This window comes from Prunus mume, linkage group LG3 (assembly GCF_029339155.1).
Source record: "Prunus mume cultivar Tortuosa linkage group LG3, ASM2933915v1, whole genome shotgun sequence".
NCBI classification, from domain to species: domain Eukaryota; kingdom Viridiplantae; phylum Streptophyta; class Magnoliopsida; order Rosales; family Rosaceae; genus Prunus; species Prunus mume.
The window spans coordinates 20,917,288-20,940,046 of NC_142700.1; the positions used below are offsets into that span (position 1 = coordinate 20,917,288).

The window sequence follows — 22,759 nt, forward strand, 5'->3', positions numbered from 1 at the left end:
CCAGTCGTTGTTGTTACAAGCACTGCACTAATTGAACTTAATCTTCCCACAGTGAAACATATCTACGAGATGTCTTCCAACAGAAAAAGTCCGCTTAATCGTCGTCTCAAAGCATCACTGGTTCCTTTCATATCAATGTTGTTACGTTGATTCAAAGAACACAAGAATTCTAATGCATCCTCTTTTGATTGACCAATTCCGGACATGCCAAGTAGTCCAACTAGATATGCCGCTTCCATATGGCCTGCCGTGGCTGCAACGCGCATCCCAGACAATGCTTCCACATTACCCTGCCTGAAAAACACGTCGAACGCTTCTCTAAATGTCGCCTCACGGTTCTCGCAAGCCCTGCATTGTTCCACGAAATGCCGGACTTGCATTGAGGCATAGTACCAGTTAGGATGGTCTTGGTACTTTGCCATTGAAATTGTGTTCCACACTTGTGGAGTGTTTGCCAACCTATTGAACAATGGGCACACAGATGCCATACGAAAGAGATCTTCCGATGATTGGGTTGCCACGTATAACATCACTTTAAACCAAGCTAATTTGGGATGAAGGCTTGAGGCACATCCAGATGGAGATGCTTCCTTCTCTTTCCTCCGACTGTAGTGTAATGTTTCGAATTCATTGAAATATTTTTGGAATGGAACGATTGGAGGACTGCAAGAGGGGAGAAATGAGAATATACGGGGTTTTGGGTTTGTTTTAGCCTCTGTTTGCACTGTTTTGAAAAGGTGTTTCCTTGGGGTTTTTCCAAGTTGACCCTTTTTAAAGAAACTGAACCCAACACCCAAAACATAAGACAAGCGAAGGGAAAACGTCATCGAAATGCAAAGGGAGTCAGACCGTCCAAAAGTCAATTAATAAACTATTTCCATAGCCATTGTTAGGCTTTTCCCTCCATTAAATTCATTGATACAAATGTGATGGATTACTGACTAGTGACAGAAGGTCCCATCAGATACTTTTTCATTTTCCCACACCACACTACCCCTAGTAAATGATGGATTCTTATCCAACTAGTTGCCTTAATGAAATATAAAGAAAATAATATATTTAAAGTAGTGTCCCCTCAATTGTAAGATTAATATTTGGTAGTGAAATAGTATATCGCTTTTCGGAGTAAAAGGTGTCACAATTCTGACGGTACAGGTGTCCAGATCGTGACCAACCCACCCACACACAGAAAAGAAGGATATAATTTGATTTGGGCAGATATGAGAGAGAGCTGAGTGAGAAGTTTAGGGTTATGACTTATGAGTGAAGGGGTATGACTGAGAAGGTATGAGTCCGAAGAGGTTTTAGTGAGAAGATCTGACTGAGAAGAGGTACAAGTGATAAGATTCAACATGTCGTCGTCTTCATCTCCCGCTCAAACAAAGAGGTGTCAGTATTGTAGAGCTGCAATGGTGCTTCGGGTTTCAAAATCAGATAAAAATCGAGGGAAGCCATTTTGGAAGTGTCTAACCTCCTATGTAAGTTCTCATTTCCAGAATATGTATGTGGGTGAAAAAAAAATCCTAGGTCTAACTCTGACAGAATTATTTTGCATATATGATGCCTGCAATTAGGGAGCCACCAGTTGCAATGGATTTGAATGGGTTGATGTAACCTCCTGAAGCAGATCAGCAAGCTGACACGTATGATGCTACAGTGCTTAATATGCTGAAGTCCATTAAGGACTTGGTATTAGTTTTATTAGTTGTATCAATTGTCATATTATTTGTTCTTTTAATGACCAATTAAGTGCACGGTTTCAAGGATTGTAAAAGTTCTCCCAAAAACACATGTTGCACGCACCACCAATGACTTTTCAAACCCAATTTGTAATTTTTGTTCTTCAAATAGGTGGATTGGCATTGAGTTTAAATTATTGTTTGAAACAAAAACATGTATTTGTCAAAAACCCAGTAAAAATTTTCCTAGACTTACTTTACAAAAATAAAGTCATACGAAGACGATAAAATGACAATACAGGGCCAATACGATGCAATACTAAGACAATACCTTTTTTGAAGATTGCATAATTATTCAGTGTATATAGATTGTTTATTGATTGTTTACTGCATGTAAATCGCATGATATTGAATGTTTACTGAAGGTTTATTAACTACATATATATCGCATGTTATTGCTCCAATATTGCATGTTTATTGGGGGCAAAAGTAGGACTCAAGTTAGATTTAAGGGGGAAAACGGTCCTTATTCTTTGTTTTAGTATGAAGAACTACTGTTAAGTAGAATTTCCTATTCAATACGACTTCCTTATGGTTGATGTAATTGGGGACTGATGTATATTGCATGTCTATTGCGTGTATATTTCATGTCTATTGTGTGTATATTGGTTGTCTGTTGCCGGCTTAAAGATTGGCATATGATATTTGGAATGGTGGCTTGGATAAATGATGACATATCACTTTGCAATGATGTAATACACTTAAAAAGCCATCAGTCCCTATGTGAATATGCATTCTTCAAATCTCAATTCACATATGCAGTCTTCAAATCCCAATTCAATGCAGTTTGGTTGAGGTTAGGTAAATGTCGTGAAGGAGTTAGGCCAATATTACACCGATGTTTGTTTCATTACATCAAAAAAAACTTTACACTCCATATGCACATTCTATGTATGGGAATGACATGTGTCTAACTTCAAAAACGCATCTGCCTATCCATTTAGATTGCCCCGTGCAATAGATTTACAGATCCATTTACTTTTCTCCTCACCAACCCTCAGCATCTCCATTTCAGATTCTTCATTTTTCTATGCTCTGCAACCAGCTCCATATACATTTCGCACAATATGAGAATAAACATAGCGTAATATCACACTAATCGAAATGAAAGCATGCATCCACTATAATATTTGCCACTATTTTGGTTCTAATTGTTATTGTCCAGTAACTTAAATCTAAATTTCTGTACACAAATACACTAAGATTGAGAAAGACGAAGAAGAATTCAGGAGCAGAGGTGGAATTCGAAAAGGACCCATGGGTCTCTATTGTGTATTTACATGACTTTGAAATTGGACATTCCCAAAACCTATTTAATCATCATGTGCCTAAACCAAGTTCAACCGATATCATGGCATGTAAGCATCTCCCCGTGCAATTTCTGCAGCCAACTTCAACCGAAAAAATGGCATGTTCTGCGAGGTGCAAGTAGCTAAGGGAATCTCAGCACTCAACAGCTCAATGTACTTCAACACGAACATACCACAATCGCCTCTGAAGCAAAACAAGAACTCGATCAATTCAACTAGTGACATTCTAACGTAATTGACAAATTAAAGTAATAAAATTAAATAAAAAGTTGTGCTCACTGATTAGCCTGTTGTGGAACATCCACACGATGTATTGGTCATGGACACCACCAATCTCGGGTGCACTCGTTCGCGTAAACACCTTCTTCATAAAAGTCGAGGGTGTGCAGAAGATTTGGAATCGTAATTGACAGGGGGCCGAGTTCTTCCTTTAAGCTCTGATCTGGAATGAGTGAAACCATTGAATCGTAGACTTTGATTTCACACTGAATCAGATCAATCTATAGAGCCACCCAATGCTTATATTTTGGCAACATACAAGGTACATATACCTTATACGTGTACTGCCAATCCAATCCACAAGCCGGAACCTTGCCATTTACAACGTTCAGTAAATGGCTGGTTCTAATTTTCCACCCAACTTGCTCTTTTTTCCTTTTATTATCCGCAAAGCAAGTATGGATGTGATTTTGTGAAATAAAAAACAATCAATGGTTAAACACCTCCACAAAGCAAGTATGGATAATTTGTAATTATTAACTGCACTTCGTCAAGGCCTATGCTATACTGATGTAGCACAGCCCTTGGTGTGTTAGTTTAAACACTTAGAGCAATAAGACAGAACAGATAAGAAAAGCTGAAGGGAAGAAAAGGTAGAAGGCAGGCAGCAATCAGAGAGTTTAAAGGAATGTTTAATCAATATTCAAATCTGAATTGTAAAGAACTACATAGGGGTATTTATAGCAAACTAAAACCTAGAGACAATAGAATTACAATCCCCAGGTAAAACAGAAATCCTATTCCTAATAAAATAGGAAACTTAGAAATCCTAATACGATTTGGAAAACTAACTTAGAAATCCTACTAGGATTTGGAAAACTAAAGAATATAGGAAACTAACAAATCAATTAGGAAACTAAACAATTTAGGTCCTATGCATCCTGCATCACATACCATAAAAAATACATCGGTCGTTGTCCAAGTCCGATATTTCTACTTCCTCCAACTGTTGTTGTCGCTTCCGGATGAGATACAAGCCCAAATCAATGTGTTGCACATGTTTTCCTTGTCAATCTCATAATCTATGCACATTCAAACAAATGCATAATCAATTAAACTTACATCTCCTTTCAGCCAATCGGCTTTTGACGAGGGAAGCGAAGAATTCAATCTTAGCTTCCACGTTGCCAAATTGCATCACCAAATTATGAATATCAAAAAGTTTTAGAACACAACAATTAAAAAATATATACACTCATGTCTTCTATCTCAAAAAACAAAGGACTTACTTTGGGTTATGGCGCCATTCCGAACAAAGTTTCAGCAATTTCACCATATCATCATGCGGAATCGCCTTCATTGGGTCTAACGTCCGAAGTCGGGTTGTCTTTGGCAAATTTTTTTGAACCACTTCACTAGCTTCAACCATCTTCCACATAGGAATAATCCTCTTCCTCTTCCGTAATTGGACCCCTGGTTCCACACCTTGACCTTCATCATTCAACCAAACGTTCAACTGAGATAACACAGCTGTAGGTTGATCCAAATCGATGTCCCCGAGAGTAACCTCAACCTTTGTCCCCTCCGTGCTCTCGCCAATGTCATCGCCAACCAACATAACTTCATCATCCTCTTCCTCACATTGGTTTCTTTGCACTTCCTTTTCCTCACTTCTCTGTCTTTTCACTTCCTTGCCCTTCCTTCTTTTTTTACGGATCCTCTCCCTCACCTGCTTTTTCTTTGCAGTTCTTCCTCTCCCTCAATGCTCTTTCTTTGCGCTTCCTCTCCTTTGCTGCTTTTTATTTTCACTTGCTCTCCCTCACTTCTTTTCCTTTGAGCTTCCTCTACCTCCCTTGGTTTTCTTTGCACTTCACCTCCTTCAATCCCCTCCTCTTCCTTTTCCTCTCCCTCATTTCTCTTACTTGGCACTTCACCCCCTTCAATCCCCTCCTCTTCCTTTTCCTCTCCCTCATTTGTCTTACTTGCCCCTTCACCCCTTTCAATCCCCTCCTCTTCCTTGTCCTCTCCCTCATTTCTGTTATTTGGCCCTTCACCCCCTTCAATGTCCTCCTCTTCATTTTCCTCTCCTTCATTTCTATTACTTGGCCCTTCATCCCATTGCATGCCATCCACTTCCTCATATCCCTTAACTAGATGTGACACGACACAACAATTCGTCCTCTCTTTCAGTAAAGCTATGTCCCTTCTCACTTCCTGCTCAAAATGAGGACCTAAACAGTGGTCCAAATTTTTTCCATCCGTATGACCTTTAACTCAAGGACGTCCTTTTCCGCTTTACTTGAAACAACTCGGATCTCAACAAGCTTACCGCCTTGTTCAACTCATCAAGGTCAGCACATGAAGAAGGAATTGACTCTGCCGAGACAACAGCAGGGCGACCCTGTGGCCAACTCCAATATGGTTGTCTCATTTCCTCTTCACTTGGACATAGCGCCCGCAATTAAACTGACTGTTTGAAAACAGACAAGAGTCATATGCAATCATTCTACTTCATAATTTCATTGAACCTTATAAATAGTTCCAAGGGTTGCAAACCAAACCTCTTTGCTCTAGAAAAAATAATTGTTCAACTTTCTCATCTCGGGAACAGACGTAGTAGTTCTTCATCGCAAAATACGCGGGAGAGCTGTCGGATCAACAACCTTGCAGTAATTTAGGTCCGCCATTCTAGGAATTAATTCATATACCCAAATCTACACAATTCACAGGTTACAAGTTATTGTTTAAGTTTTAAAGTCAACAAAACATAACGACATGAACATTATTACCATGTACCTGGAAAGTATACGTGAAACCTTTAAAACTCCAGCCACCCCTTTGCACTTCACCATGGTTATCCTTCTTGCCCTTCTCATTTCTCCGGCTTGTTCCGGTTACCTTACTTTTCCCCTTCCCTCTTCCCTCTTCATTTTCAAAGCTTTTCACATACTTTGTTGGTGCAGAAAACAGACTGTCTTGGGTTTTGTCAAACGACACCGAACCCCATGGAAACCTGTTGAACGCATCCAAGTCCTCTACAAGGGTCAGGTAATTTAGATTGATGTTCAAATGTTTGTCCCTTCCCAAAACCACTAACTCAGCAAAGTAAACAAGAGCTAGCTTGTAGACGTCATCTTCCTCTGTGCACCTCACAAATGCTTCTTCTAAAGCATTACATGTAATTCCTTCGTCTATAAAATATCTTTTCTGAAGTCTAATTTCATCACTTTCTCCACTGGAAACTTCAGGCACTTCCCCAAAACGAAGCCCTGAGATCAAACAGAAATCCTGACGAGTGAACTGAGCAACGTCGCACCTTATTAAGAAACTCAGTCCATCCAAGTCTTTCACACCCTGCCTCGCTACTCTACGCAACACAACCCCATGCACAATCGGCCCGATAAACTGAATCTTATCTATATTCAGAAGATGGCCAAAGCATGATGTCTTGAATTGTTCTAATTGTTCGGCACTCAACTTCGCTCGAATTACAGCTAGGGATGAATTTGCATGTGAGCAGTTGTTCACCCGTGAGGAATATGCCTCTGACTCTGGCCATACCAGCTCCACGTTGGATCCCATTTCATGAAATACAAGATGAAATAACATGAACACATATACTACCACGTATTTGCACAATCACATTGGTATTTACACAACTAGTCAACCAGCACATTACAAATTTTACAAAATACATGCGCATAGGGATTACTGATCACAGGCTTTAACATCATCAAAGCAATATGACATATTTTGTGCAAATACCTGTTAATGCAATGATTCTGTGAATTACAAGCAATAGCATGTGTTTTATTTATGGATCCAAACTCTAATCAATGGTTGATGCATGAGTGAGTGTGAGTGCAATCTAGGCAAGTTCTGCACTTCACACACATGACAATTATTGTCATCTCATACACAACACAAAACAAATAAATAAGAAAGATGGTGGAAGGAAGCAAAGCAAAGCATCTGCTCTGCTATCTGCTCGCTAAGCCATTGCCACATCCTTCTTTCTTTCTAGCTTTTTCTTCAGTTAGCCATAATCGTCATAGATCAACCTTTTTTCAAATGCTTTGCACTTTTATTCATGAGTTTATTATTATCTGTTCTTATTTTTAACAGGCAAATTTAGTAACAACGGAAATAATATTTATTTTAAAAATTATATATATTTTAGCGCCAAAGAGATAATCTGCACTCTGCACTGCTTCAAATGTGGAAGGTTTTGAGGGCCTCCTCCAATTCAACATCATTACCTTATTCATATCATTATTGACATGTTATTGAGATGTTATTGACTTTATTTTCATTCGTTTTTTAACATATACCCAAGCAAAAATTAACATGCAAGTGAAGCACAAAGAAGAGATGCCAAATCTAACAACATTCATGGTACAAATTGGGGAAAACGGTTACTCTAACCCTAATCTCAAATTCCATAAATCACTCACCAAATGATGGTTATTGAACAATCGCAAGGTGTTTGTGTTGGGTCTTTGTGCGGCTTTGCTCCACAAATGGAACCTATCACTTCCAACGAATACGGCTTCTCTCCTTCCCCTTCCACTGCTTCGTCTTTTCACTGTTTCAGAATCCACGCCTTTGCTCCTTCCACTCAAAATAAATACTTTTTCACGGTTTAGATAGTGGAGTTGCGTTCAACCGTCGTTAACCTTTGCCTTCAACCGTCGTTGCCCGTTGCCTTCAACCGTTTCTCAGAGCTTAGCGGTTTCTCTGAGCTATGAGTTTGAGATCAATGGGTTTTTTCTATTCAAACTTCGAACTAGCCTCTTTTTTTTTTTTTTTTTTTTTTTTTTTTTTTTTGTTGGGACCAACTTCATTGCTGGATATTAAATTCGGGTTTGGGTTCCTCACCTACCCGATTGCACAACTTTATCCCAATTCTCCCCAGCCCTTGGATTGATCCAATGACTATAAAGTGAACCCCTTATAACTTACCCCTTATAACTTACCCCTCATTATAGTCTGAGCCACAATTCATACCTTCAAGTGGCTAATTGGGTCTCCTTTGTCGCGACCTCTCTCTCCACGTGTGACAATTATTATGGTATTTGGTGGTCCAATATGGGAGGCCCGCAATTCAATTAATTTGGAGTAACTAGAGAGAGGCCTGATGTTGTTGCTCAAAAGGCCATGGCCATGCAAAAATTATCAACATTTATGCAAGTTTGCTCCTAGGATGCCATTCAACGAAGGTGGGAGTTAATAGGAGAGGCAATTCTCAAGCACAAAAGATTTGATGAGGAAGCAGTGGGTATTGTGGCACGTGATTCTAGTGGGAATTTTATTGCTGGGAGAGCCAAGAGATTTGATAATATTTTCTCAGCTTTACACTGTGAGCTTTTGACAAATGGAGGGTGTAGCTTTGGCAATGGAAAGGGGTTTTACAAATGTTTGTTTTGAAAGTGATGCGCTCCATATGCGCTTAAAAGTCCATCACTTGATTGATTCTAAATTGATCCACTATTGAAGGACATTAAATTTATGCTTTTACAGATAAATGGAGTATGTTTCATCTATATTCATTGCACATCTAATAGAGTAGTTCGCAGAATTGCAAAATGCTCTAAACATTGGCAATTTTTGAACTTGGTTTGAAGAACATCCTCATTTTTTTATTGATTTCCTTTTTGAGGATTGTAATATATAACTTTTTGTGACTTTGGCTTTAGGGGGACTTGGGGGTGTCCTATCAGAGGTAAGGTTCCCTCTAATTGCTTTGCAGAAGAAGGGTAACTACTTGTTGTTAGCGTGACTTGTGGACTATTGACTTACTTTCCTTAAACACCAAGAATTCATATTATAATTGTAATTGATTTACTTTAATTCTTGATTTCCTACTGTAGGGAGTCTGATGTACGCACAGGTGTGCACAAGACCTGATCTGGCTTTTGTAGTTAGCATGTTAAGGAGATTTCAATCTAATCCTGGACAAGCACATTGGGTTGCAGGGAAGAAAGTTATGAGATACTTGCAGAGAACAAAGGACTACAAGCTGGTATTCAAAAGAAGTTAGCAATTGGAATTACAAGGATTTACAGATGCAGACTTTGCAAGATGTCAAGACATATTCAAATCCACATCTGGTTTTGTGTTTATTTTTGGAGGAGCTGGAGAAGCATCAAACATCCTCTGACAGCTGGTTCTACAATGCTTGCTGAATTCCTAGCCTGCTATGAAGCCACTTCTCAGGCTATGTGGTTGAGGACTTTTATCATTAGCTTAAGTTTGGTGGAATCAATACACAAGCCTATCCAACTACGGAATGACATTAGTGCAGCAGTGACATTTGCTAAGGGAAACAAAAGAACAAGAGGTTCAAGGCTGCTGGATGTAAAATTCATAATTGTCTAGGAGAAAATCAGTCAAAGATACACTACCATAGATCACATAGGAACATATCAAATGATTGCAGATCCACTTACTAAAGTAGTACCAAATGCTGTTTTCCATAGACATGTTTCTAGTACGGGATTGACACCTGACATGGATGCCTAAATCAGTAGGAGCTTGTCTCATTTCAAGTTTAAACAATTATTGTTTGCTGTAGTTTTTATGGATGTTGATATAGTTTGGTTCAAATTAAAGTTAATTTTATTTTAAAATTCTGTTGTTATGTTTTGAAAATGCATGGATAACATTTAGCAGCATTGCTAGCTTAAAAAAGTTGTGCATGGTAATGTATCCATGACAGTGAACACAATAAGACCTTGGTAGTGAAAACAAGGACATTGAACAAACATGGTAATATCTTAGCTTTTACAGTATATCATGTTGTTCTGCTGTTTAATCTTGATTGAAGGTTATGTGGCTTTAAAGGGTGATGAGTGTGGTTATAAAGACCTTGAAGTAGAAGATATTCACAGAAGTCTTGATAACCCTTCCTCATGCTTTACAGTTGACAATTGCTTGGTGGGAATTGTTTTGAGTCATATTTCACAAGGCCTTAAAGTGATCTATGCAAACACTCTTATGCTTAATCGACCAAGTTGGAGGAATGTAAGACGATTCATTGTTGGATTTTCTTTGTATAAAGCTATCCTAATTGAAGTACAAGAGATAATGGAATTCCTAATTCTACATGGATTGAAACAACCTAATTCTAAGGCAACTAGAACACTCAACAACTCCTTGATGGGCAAGGCTTTCGAGTGATGAATATATATAGAGGTCCCTTCTCTAGCAACAACACATGCTAAACACAGCCGCTCTCACCCCATCTAGAGAAATAACATTAAAGTGTTGCATAGAGAAAAAGATCCTCTACAGCCAAAATGTCTGACCAAGGTTAGTGTTGAGTTATAAAAGTCTAGTTCAGATTAACACCGAGCACATTCGTCATTAGAAGACTGGTACCTAGGCAGGCATGCCGGCTGCCAAAAGGAAAGAGACACTCCTAAACACTAAACTCCCCAATTCCTCTCTCTATTTGCCTTCTCTTTAATTCATGAGAAGGAACTTGTGAACTCCTTGCAAGACCAAAGTCATTTTCTAATCCTTTTACTTTTCGACTTTTTTTTTTCTTCCTTTCATTTTATTGCTTTGTCTTCTCTTTTCCAATCCTTCGTACCCAAAATTAATCTTTCCTTTTTTGTTTTGTTTATTTGACTGAAAATCGTGATTTGTTTATACTTTATATTGATAAAATTTCAGATACTGTATGTCAAGTGCAATTAAATCATTTATCTTCCCTCTCTCTCTTTTTTTTCTCTTTTTACCTTGATCAAAAGGTTAAGATTAATATTTGGATTGTCTACTTCCTTAGCTATTAATGTCAATATAACAATGTTATTTCTGTCCCAATTTTTGTTTATATAATTTTTACACTATGAACCCTTGGGGTAAAAATCCTGGATCCACACACACAAAGAAAAGCAAAATGACAAAGAAGAAGAAAGCAATAAAGAAATAAAATTTTCTAAAAGAGGTCCGGAAAGTCAGTCCCTTCATAACTCATTTTTTTGTTTTCTTTTTTAATCATCAAAACATAAGGTTGGCCACAAATTTGCAAATAGTGAAAGCTTCTCTAGCAAGAGTCCATGAATTTTGTTGATGGTTCTGCAGATCTTAAGCTTAATCCACAGCTGTCTAACATTCATATAGAGAAATAGAGACTTCAAAACATACATATGGAGTTTCGAACCCCCACCATCCTCATTACTCTCTAACACCTTATCCACCATGCTAGATATAACTTTGTGATTATATACGATGCCTTTTGATATTTATAATGTTTCTTTTCTTCTTTTGTTTTTCTTTCTTTTCCGTCTATCTTCTCCTCTCTCCTTTTTAATTTCTTTTCCTTCTCTCTTTTCTCCTCTCTTTTTTTACTTCTCTTTAGTTTTCTCTCCTCTCTTATTTTTTTTCTTTCTTTTCCTTCTCTTTAGTGTTCTCTCCTCTCTTTTTTATTTTTATTTCTTTCCTTCTCTCTCTCTCTCTCTCTCTCTCTCTCTCTCTCTCTCTCTCTCTCTTTTTCTTTTCCTTCTCTCTTCTCTCCTCTCTCTATCCTTTTTTTTTATTTTCCTTATATTTTCTCTCCTCTCTCCGTTTTTTTTATTTAAATTTTTTCAGTTGTGACTTTTGTAACATGCATGTTATTATTTATCAACCCTTTACACGACTCGAAACCCGCACGATAAAAGATGACCCGAACCCGACATGACACATTTATTAAATGGGTTGGGTTCGGGTTGAGTATTCTTGACACGTTTAATATCCCGACACGACCCGACCCATTGCCAGCCCTAATCTATAGTGTCAAAAATTATTATCTATGTACAAGTGTTTTTTTTTTTTTTTTTTTGGAGTGGTATCTATCTATAAGTTACTGTATCTACGTAAAATGCACAAATATCAATTAGTAATTAATTTTAATGATACTTCTCTTCCTAATACTAAAAGAAGTCACAAATTCTATCCAGAGCTGAGAGCACTATAGGTATAAAAACCATTTACCTTTTTTTCACCAAATAAAAACCTATTTAGCAAAGAAATAAAAATGTTATTTTCATTTGGAGTTTCGTGCATGTATAACACACAAAGCTCAAGCACTACCCCAAACTGTAGCTATATATGTTTGTGAAAGTAATTTTTCAATCTATATGTTGGTGTACTAACCTTTTTTTTCTAGGGAGATTCACTGTTATACCCAATATAGGAGCCAAATTATATAAAAAATCATATATGAAATAGACTTTAGAAACACACTCAAATACCATTTACAACATAACAAAGAGGTTTTTAACTTCTTATAAAGCATCGATTTCTTAAAACAAGCTCAACCCCAAAACATCATTAAAAAAACTCAAAACACCAAATAGGTCATCAACGTATTTTAATAATCAAAATTAATTTCAATAAGGCCATGTGTCATTTTTGGGGTTTTTTTTTTGTTGGTTTGTTTATAAAAATTAAATGGTGTAGGATTTATCTATATCATTAGTGCTAAGAATGAGTATATCTAAATATCTCCTTTTTTAAAATTTATAAATATCTCCTTCTTCTCTTTTTTAATTTATAGATTTTGTACTTATTTGAATATTGTACATATAATTTACCTATCACATATGTAAAAAGGGATGGGTAACTTATTTTTATTTCACATGAGGACATTTTCTAGATATATATATATATATATGTATATTATATATTATAGAAATCATATTTGATAATTTAAGAGCGACATGCTAGTGGTTCACTACTAGCAACATATATCAATATTGTCCCCAACTTAATCACCTACATATTCAGTAGGTGTGGAGTTTTATACAAAATGTCTTGATTCTATTAGTAGTGGAACCACTTATATGTTCTGTGAACATTATGATGTGAGACTTTATATTGTTCAACACGACCCCTGATAACTGATCACGTGGAACCACCACCTAATGGTCCACACGTGACACGTGAAGCCAAAACAATTGGAGTTATTAGTCAGTTCAATTTCTGACCAAAACCAAATAGTAGGCCTAGAAAGAGATAAGGCATGCCGCGCATGGCTTCCATTTGCATTTCTGCTTCATAATAGCTAGTAACTGTGCATCAATAAGATTGTGCTACATCGCTCTTTGGGTTCGGAACATGTCGACATCCCAAAACCAAAACAATTGGAGTTATTAGTCATTCAATTTCTGTTCAAAAGAAAATATATAGTAGGCCTAGAATAGATAAGGTACATGACTTCCATTGTCATTTTAATGCTCCATTGCAAATAGCCAGTGTGCTTCACTAAAATTGGTTCCAAGACCTAAACAATTGGAGTTATTAGTCGGTTCAATTTCTGACCAAAACCAAATAGTAGGCCTAGAAAGAGATAAGGCGCAAATGGCTTCCATTGCCATTTCTGCTCGATTGCCAATGTTGGTTTGCAAGACTAAGATCGTGCTACATCACGTCGTTCTTCCAGTTTGGGACATGTCGCCATCCCTCAATTTCTGACCCATAATATTGTAAAGTTCTAACTAGGCTAACAGCGGTTGTGGAGGTGGGGGGAATCGAACTTAGGAACTCAGGTGCCAGGTAAATATTCTTAACCACTTAAACTACAAATCCATTCCTAACTAGTCTAATATTTGTTATATTATTCATGTACATTCGACCCATAGAACACTTTCAATCTTGCACGTTGAAGTATAAAACACATTACTTTTTTCTTTTTTAACAAACACATCAACATTCTCCATTGCAAATTAAAATTAGTACCCAATACCGAACAATATAGTGCCCAATACCGAACAATATATTACGACGTTAGTTTTCCACTGAATTTGTGGTATTTAATCCCCATTTGCCTCAAATTGATTATGGTTTTATTTCAAAACTAATGTAAATACTTAAAACAGAAATAAATATATATTATATATTTATTTGGAAATGCAGACATATATGATGGCTTGAGCACCACACCTGTACTTATCTATAGTTGGGGTGGCAATTTCGTACACGACTCGAAACCTGCATAGAAAAACACGACTCGAACCCACACGATTAATAATTGGGTAATTTTCGGGTCAGCCTGTTTTGACCCGTTTATTAAACGGGTGGGTTTCGAGTCAACCCGCCAACCCGTTAAAACACATGTGTAACCCATTTATTAAACGGGTCGTGTCAACCCGTATAAGACACGCCAACCCACGAAAAAATATAGAGAAATAGAGACTTCATAACACACATATGGGGTTTCAAACCCCCACCATCCTCATTACTCTTCAACTCCTTATCCACCATGGTAGATACAACTTTGTGATTATATACTATGCCTTTTGATATTTATGTTTCTTTTTCTTCTTTTGTTTTTCTTTCTTTTCCGTCTATCTTCTCCTCTCTCTTTTTTAATTTCTTTTCCTTCTCTCTTTTCTCCTCTCTTTTTTTACTTCTCTTTAGTTTTCTCTCCTCTCTTATTATTTTTTCTTTCTTTTCCTTCTCTTAGTTTTCTCTCCTCTCTTTTTTATTTTTATTTCTTTCCTTCTCTCTTCTCTCTCTCTCTCTCTCTCTCTCTCTTTTCCTTCTCTCTTCTCTCCTCTCTCTATCCTTTTTTTTTCTTTTCCTTATATTTTCTCTCCTCTCTCCTTTTTTTATTTATTTAAATTTCTTCAGTTGTGACTTTTGTAACATGCATGTTATTATTTATCAACCCTTTACACGACTCGAAAACCGCACTATAAAAGATGACCCGAACTCGACATGACACATTTATTAAATGGGTTGGGTTCGGGTTGAGCATTCTTGACACATTTAATATCTTGACACAACACGAACCCGACACGACCCGACCCATTGCCAGCCCTAATCTATAGTGTCAAAAATTATTATCTATCTACAAGTGTTTTTTTTTTTTTTTGGAGTGGTATCTATCTATAAGTTACTGTCTCTACGTAAAATGCACAGATATCAATTAGTAATTAATTTTAATGATACTTCTCTTCCTAATACTAAAAGAAGTCACAAATTCTATTCAGAGCTGAGAGCACTATAGGTATAAAAACCATTTACCCTTTTTTCACCAAATAAAAACCTATTTAGCAAAGAAATAAAAATGTTATTTTCATTTGGAGTTTCGTGCATGTATAACACACAAAGCTCAAGCACTACCCCAAACTGTAGCTATATATGTTTGTGAAAGTAATTTTTCAATCTATATGTTGGTGTACCAACCTTCTTTTTTTTCTAGGGAGATTCACTGTTATACCCAATATAGGAGCCAAATTATATAAAAAATCCTATATGAAATAGACTTTAGAAACACACTCAAATACCATTTACAACATAACAAAGAGGTTTTTAACTTCTTATAAAGCATCGATTTCTTAAAACAAGCCCAACCCCAAAACATCATAAAAAAACTCAAAACACCAAATAGGTCATCAACGTATTTTAATAATCAAAATTAATTTCAATAAGGCCATGTGTCATTTTTGGGGTTTTTTTTTTGTTGGTTTGTTTATAAAAATTAAATGGTGTAGGATTTATCTATATCATTAGTGCTAAGAATGAGTATATCTAAATATCTCCTTTTTTAAAATTTATAAATATCTCCTTCTTTTTTTTTAATTTATAGACTTTGTACTTATTTGAATATTGTACATATAATTTACCTATCACATATGTCAAAAGGGATGGGTAACTTATTTTTATTTCACATGAGGACATTTTCTAGATATATATATATATATATTATATTATAGAAATAATATTTGATAATTTAAGAGCGACATGCTAGTGGTCCTCTACTAGCAACATATATCAATATTGTCCCCAACTTAATCACCTACATATTCAGTAGGTGTGGAGTTTTATACAAAAGGTCTTGATTCTATTAGTAGCGGAACCACTTATATGTTATGTGAACATTATGATGTGAGACTTTATATTGTTCAACACGACCCGTGATAACTGATCACGTGGAACCACCACCTAATGGTCCACACGTGACACGTGAAGCCAAAACAATTGGAGTTATTAGTCAGTTCAATTTCTGACCAAAACCAAATAGTAGGCCTAGAAAGAGATAAGGCACGCCGCGCATGGCCTCCATTTGCATTTCTGCTTCATTGCAAATAGCTAGTAACTGTGCATCAATAAGATTGTGCTACATCGCTCTTTGGGTTCGGAACATGTCGACATCCCAAAACCAAAACAATTGGAGTTATTAGTCATTCAATTTCTGTTCAAAAGAAAATATATAGTAGGCCTAGAATAGATAAGGTACATGACTTCCATTGTCATTTTAATGCTCCATTGCAAATAGCCAGTGTGCTTCACTAAAATTGGTTCCAAGACCTAAACAATTGGAGTTATTAGTCGGTTCAATTTCTGACCAAAACCAAATAGTAGGCCTAGAAAGAGATAAGGCGCAAATGGCTTCCATTGCCATTTCTGCTCGATTGCCAATGTTGGTTTGCAAGACTAAGATCGTGCTAGATCACGTCGTTCTTCCTGTTTGGGACATGTCGCCATCCCTCAATTTCTGACCCATAACATTGTAAAGTTCTAACTAGGCTAACAGCGGTTGTGGAGGTGGGGGGAATCGAACTTAGGAACTCAGGTGCCAGGTAAATATTCTTAACCATTTAAACTGCAAATCCCTTCCTAACTAGTCGAATATTTGTTATATTATTCATGTACATTCGACCCATAGAACACTTTCAATCTTGCACGTTGAAGTATAAAACACATTACTTTTTTCTTTTTTAACAAACACATCAACATTCTCCATTGCAAATTAAAATTAGTACCAATACCGAACAATATATTACCCATATAGTATGTAGGCCTAGTTCTTACTGTTGTTTATACTTTTCTAGATAGGCCTGCACGTTCGTAGAGCTTAGGTTTGCAATAAGAACCCCATTCACTGCAACGTTTCACTATTTGTGCGATGAAGGAGAATTCGTCGCGCAAAATGCAATTAAGCGACGGAAAAAAATACTTCGTCTCGAAAACCACCGAAAATTGGCGCGACCAATATTTTTGTCGCTGAAAAACTCTTAGCGCGACAGAAAACTTATTCGTCACGCAAAGTGAGGAAGAAAAACGCAGGTTTTTTTTTTTGGCGCCAAACACTTGCGCGACGACAAAAATCGTCGCGAAAGATGACCTAGCGCGACGGTTGGACGTTTCGTTTCGTAAATGTGGACAAAGAACAGTGGGTTTTGTTATTTGGTTGCAAAAACTTGTGCAACGACAGTTGTTGTCGCGAAAGAGAACTTAGCACGACGACAAGATTTATCGTCGTATAAGAAAAATGTGGGATATTTTTTTTGGCGCCAAAATATTGGTGTCGGATTTTTTTTTGGCGCGAAAGCCTTGCGCGACGGAATTTTGCTTTTGTGCGACGAATGTTTGTGTGACGAATCAAAACTTGCGTCGCGCAAAAGTGTGATGTCGACACGTGTTTGCGTGACGGAAATTTTATTTTGTGCGACAAAAAAGTCGTTTCGCGTGACCTTTTTTTTTTTTTTTGCGACGGCAATTTCCGCGACAAAATTAAGGTTTGTCGAGCAAAGTCTTTCTTCTTCATATCTGAATTCTGCCATTGCAGAGGCAGAATGCAAAAAAAAAAAATAATAAATAAATAAACATTCTACCTCTCTCCACACCTCTTTGCCTCTGCTGGGAATTCAGTACATTAATTAGATAAGTATTTTTTGTCATTAGTTTAAAAGTATTAATGTAAATTCGTACTAACGCTATTAATTTCGTTCTCATTAGGGATATTTGTAATTAGCGATTGGTGGAGAACGATTGAGAATGTATTTTATTTCATTTTATGCATTAAAAATGTTAAATTAATTACATTATGTTAAACTTAGGTTGTTATGTTTTTTTTTTTTTTTTTTTTTTTGTGAAGTTATATTTATATTATGTTGTTAAATTGTGTGTAACGTAGTACAATGTATTGTGATGTACGAAGTTAATTGAAATTAACTTCATACTTTTATTTTTATTTTTAGTTACACTTTGTTTCTCATTCGAGATTAGTTGAATTTCGTGCATGGATGCGTAAAGCATGACTGCGGTCTAATTAATTCTTAAATTGTCCCATTATTTGGACAGTTTGGGAATGCATAGTTATATCACGTAATGTACGGCTACAGGATTAGGTTTCGATTGTGGAGATTTCAGTGTTATCTCATGCGTTCTTGGTGGTACGTAGGTATTTATACCTACGATACACCTTAAGAATTGTAAGGAGATGCTGCTGAAATTAATCTACGTCGAAATCTAATCTCATGTAGCCGTAAATTACGTGACATGACAATGCATTCCCGAATGGGATAGGGCCCTTACGGGAGGCATAAGGTGACATTATGACTTCGTATGAAGTTGTTGTGATTGTGGTTCCAGGAATTATGAGCAGGAGGTGGATACAGAACCCGAATAGATGCGCAGACGAATACTTAGATGGAATCGAGGATTTTATTGAGTTTGCACCTACACACAACCCGGGTGCAACTAGAATCCGTTGTCCTTGTAGGAGGTGTAACAACACGTTGTGGGAGACAATTGAAAATGTTGGATTTCATTTAGTAAGAAATGGAATGATTGAGACTTATAGCATTTGGAACATTCATGGGGAACAATTAGACCATACTTTGTCTTCAAATGCCACAAAACTGGACAATGTTGAACCTATTGTGGATCCTAATGATCAAGTCATGGATATTATACACGATGCTTTTCCATTTGTATCGACCAACATCAATCAGCATGGGGAAGATGACGCGCCTACACTAATAGACAGTGTAGAGTTTGAACAATATGAAAAAATGTTAAAAAATGCCAACCAAAAGTTATACCCGGGGTGCGAGAGCTTTTCCATTCTCACAGCCATTGTGGAGCTAATGCACGAAAAAATAAAGTATCGTATGTCGAACCTGTGTTTCGATTACTTTTTGGGAGTTTTCAAGAGAATGCTTCCGACGGACAATTGTTTGCCGAAAGACCATAAAAACACGTAAAAGGTGCTGAATAGTCTTGGATTGGGTTATGAAAAAATTCAAGCATGCAAAAATAATTGCATGTTATTCTACAAAGAGTATGAAACGTTAGATACATGCCCTATATGCAATGAGTCGAGGTTCAAAATGACATCTCACAATAGAATGACTAAGATCCCACAAAAATTCATGTTTTATCTGCCCCTGAAACCTAGGTTGCAGAGATTGTAAATGTCAACGCATACTGCCACAGACATGAGATGACATAAGGAAAAACGGGTAGACGACGATGTGATGCGGCATCCTACAGATAGGGAGTCATGGAAAGAGTTCGATCGAACGTTCCCCGAGTTTGCTGCTGATCCCTGAAATGTTAGATTGAGACTTGCCACTGACGGATTCAATCCTTATGGGGTTCTAAACCAACACCACAACACTTGGCCTATTTTCGTATTCCCATATAATTTCCGCCTTGGAAATGCATGAAAAAAGAATACATGATGATAACTGTTTTGATAACTGTTTTGATACATGAAGCATTAAATTATTCGTTCAAATGGTCCATTAACTCTATATTATTCGTTGATTTGGCACTTCATGTCATGTCCATGAAGGATGTTAAAAGAGCATTTGGAATACTATAGGCTCGATGGGCTATTGTTCGAGGCCCTGCACGTATGTGGTGCAAGGATAACCTCCACTCAATCATGATGACGTATATAATTTTGCACAACATGATTGTGGAGGATGAGTACGAATATGTTGAACAGGAATCTGATGATGAGAATATGTGTTCACAACGATCTAGGAGGGCCAGAGCAAGGCAATATGAGCTGGAGCCAAGCTTTACATATGATATGAGTACAACCAAGATAGGCAGACTCTCTCTGATTATATAATTCATCATAATAGAGTTCAATCTCCACATGTGCATCAGAGTCTCCGACATGATTTGATAAATCACATTTGGATGAGCTTTGGAGATGGTGAATGAGGTCGATAATTGTTTCAATCCTCATTTTGTGTTTCAATTATGTTGTGTGTTTTTTTTTATGTTGTGTGTTTACTTTTGGAATAAAATTAAATTTATGGAATTTCAATTTTTTTTAGGTCAAATTGTTCAAAAAATTAAATTATGATGTTATTTAAAAAGATTAAATGTAGAAAAGTCATCCATTAAAAAAAAAAAAGACTTAAACCATTCTTAAACAATTTAATAAAGTTGCGGACTTAAAATTTGAGTCCGGAGGGTTGGGAGAAAAAATGATTTGAGTTCGGGCAAAACCCGAATAGTTACTTTTTGGAGGGGAAAAATTTGAGTTTAGCCCCTCATGGGTTGGAGAAGGCCTTAGGTCACTAATACAATTGTCAAGATCTTCGAAGCAGCACTATGGAAATCAGCTAATCAAGGTAAATCATGAATACATCATCATTTACATAATCTAGGATATTGATTTAGTAATATTTATTACCAAGTTGAAAAAACTTATAGCTTAAGAGGTTGAGAATAGTTACCATTGCATATGAGATCTTAGGTTCAATTCTCGGCTCCCCAATATCACTTGTATAAAACAAAATAGTCATTCCCTAGAGTCAAGAAAATAGTCATTCAAGATCCAAAGTCTTAATGAAATAGGGTAAATTGCTCAAATGGTCCCCAAACTTATACCCGATTTACGTTTTGGTTTCTCAATTAAATTATTCATTCAAATGGTCCATCAACTCTATATTATTCGTTCCATTAATCCCACGGTCTAATTTTCTATTAAATTTAACCAAATTTTAGGGTAAATATGACTTTTCATAATTAACAAATAAAAATAGGGTTAAAATAAATACAAATTAGAAAAAATCGAAGAAAAGGAGAAAAAAAAAATTATAATCCTAAGAACAGACCCAAAACTCACTCACTCTCCTCCCTGCTCTGCAGTTTTCTCCTCCCATTCTCCCATACAAATCCCCCACCCCACCTCCGCTCTTTTCTTTTTTACCCCTGGGGTTTTCTTCTCCTACCATTCCCCCATGACCACCTCCTTTCTCTTCCGATTGTAAAACAATCCACAACCAGAAGCTAAATTGTTCAAATTTATTAGTAATTTGATCATTTATGGGACAATTTTAGCAAATACAAATTGCCAACTCGTAGAAGCAATAGCAAACATTGGCTAAGAGGATCTGTGCCCCAGCCATCTTGGTGGAGGTGGGGTTGATACCCTATGCTACCCAGCCATTAGATTGGGAGGAAAAAGAAGAAAAAGAAGAAGAAGAAACCCAGCTGTAAGATTGGGAGGAGAAAGAAGAAGAAGAAGAAGAAGAAGAAGAAGAAGAAGAAGAGAGAGAGAGAGAGAGAGAGAGAGAGAGAGAGAGAGAGAGAGAGAGAGAGAGAGAGAGTTGATGGACGAAATGACCAATTTCCAAGTAAGTTTAGGGTTTCTCATTAGCTTTCCAAGTAAGTCTAGGGTTTCTCTTGTATAAAAGGAATGCATGGATCTCCCTATCCCTTAAATAAGTAAGTCATAGTTCAAGATCAGTGACATTTTGGTCATGTAGCTTCATGCGGTATCACTCTGGCATCTATGTAATAAAAAAATTGACCCACCAGATGCCACATCAAAAAAAGAAGTTATTAGACAGACGAATAAACTAATGGTATATCAATTTGTAATTTTATAGTCTTTTTTTCTTAAATTTAAATGATAGAGACCACAAACTTCAAGGGATCTCGGTGATTTAACCTCTACGTGTTGAAAATTAGATGAAAGATGTGAACCATGGAGGAGGAATGACACATGTAACGGATTTTAATTTTAGTTTGTTATATTCTCATTGTTTTCTCCTCACCTTTCCTCTCAAAAAAACAAAAAAAAAATATTTATCTTAATTCTAAAACAATTTCATAATTATTCATAGATCTTATAAACTGTCAAGATGAGAAAGAGAGCAGCTATGCCGAAATGCACAAGCAACTAGAGCCATCATTTTCAAACTGTAATTGGACAACGTTGTCTCAAATGTGACATGTTTTTCTCACCTAAAAAAGAACAGATAGGGCTTAACTTTGTAGGCCCAAATATGTCACGGATGGATGCATATTGCCACATGTCATAATTTCATCCATTAATTTGACCAAGTATAATGTATTCGATTAGGTATTTATATTTATTTGGAATATTTTCTTTAATTAGGTACTAAGATTTAGGTTACAATTGTTCATTTTTTACCACACATTTCTATGTTAGAGAAAATAGCCATGGTTAAGTCTTATTATTTAATGTTTTTATGCAGAGAAAAAAAAAACAATTTGGCATTTTCCTTAGCAGATTTTATTATTTAATTGTTTTTATGGAGAAAAACAATTCCTTAAGGAAGGTAAACTACTTTTTGGATTTCTTGAGTTTTAAATAAATTATAAATATTTACTTTGATTAGAGACTTCATCATACCCAATGGGGTCGGTCTACCATCTAACCCACTGAGATCGTGGCCCAACATACCCAACATTCACAAATACAAACAAGAAAGCATAAAA

The 22,759-nt window shown here is 36.5% G+C and overlaps 2 protein-coding genes and 2 long non-coding RNA genes across 4 annotated transcripts; 1 reads left to right on the top strand and 3 right to left on the bottom strand.

Annotated features, from left to right (window-relative positions):
* Positions 1–62: 62 nt before the first annotated feature.
* On the bottom strand, positions 63–530 carry LOC148919070 (uncharacterized). Its single transcript, XM_089048780.1, has one exon. It carries the CDS (start codon positions 528–530, stop codon positions 63–65), a length of 468 nt encoding a protein of 155 aa, XP_088904906.1.
* Positions 531–2,868: 2,338 nt separating this feature from the next.
* On the bottom strand, positions 2,869–3,588 carry LOC148919071 (uncharacterized). The gene is made up of 2 exons (XR_016125528.1): positions 3,329–3,588; positions 2,869–3,233 (listed from the first exon to the last, which is right to left on the bottom strand). It is a non-coding gene; the product is annotated as an uncharacterized LOC148919071 (long non-coding RNA).
* A 975-nt stretch (positions 3,589–4,563) lies between these two features.
* Positions 4,564–6,850, bottom strand: LOC148919072 (uncharacterized). The gene is made up of 3 exons (XM_089048601.1): positions 6,065–6,850; positions 5,830–5,982; positions 4,564–5,738 (listed from the first exon to the last, which is right to left on the bottom strand). The coding sequence occupies exons 1-2, from the start codon at positions 6,848–6,850 to the stop codon at positions 5,893–5,895; spliced, it is 876 nt and encodes a 291-aa protein (XP_088904727.1). The 3' UTR covers positions 4,564–5,738; positions 5,830–5,892.
* Positions 6,851–8,443: 1,593 nt separating this feature from the next.
* On the top strand, positions 8,444–9,841 carry LOC148919073 (uncharacterized). The gene is made up of 2 exons (XR_016125472.1): positions 8,444–8,990; positions 9,139–9,841. It is a non-coding gene; the product is annotated as an uncharacterized LOC148919073 (long non-coding RNA).
* The last annotated feature ends 12,918 nt before the right edge of the window (positions 9,842–22,759 follow it).

Bases quoted from the DNA above. Each gene is read 5' to 3' on its own strand.
- LOC148919070 (XM_089048780.1), bottom strand. From the start codon at position 530: ATGTTATACGTGGCAACCCAATCATCGGAAGATCTCTTTCGTATGGCA.
- LOC148919072 (XM_089048601.1), bottom strand. From the start codon at position 6,850: ATGGGATCCAACGTGGAGCTGGTATGGCCAGAGTCAGAGGCATATTCC. The intron at 5,983-6,064 runs GTACATGGTAAT...TGAATTGTGTAG, and splicing joins GTTTCACGTATACTTTCCAG to ATTTGGGTATATGAATTAAT.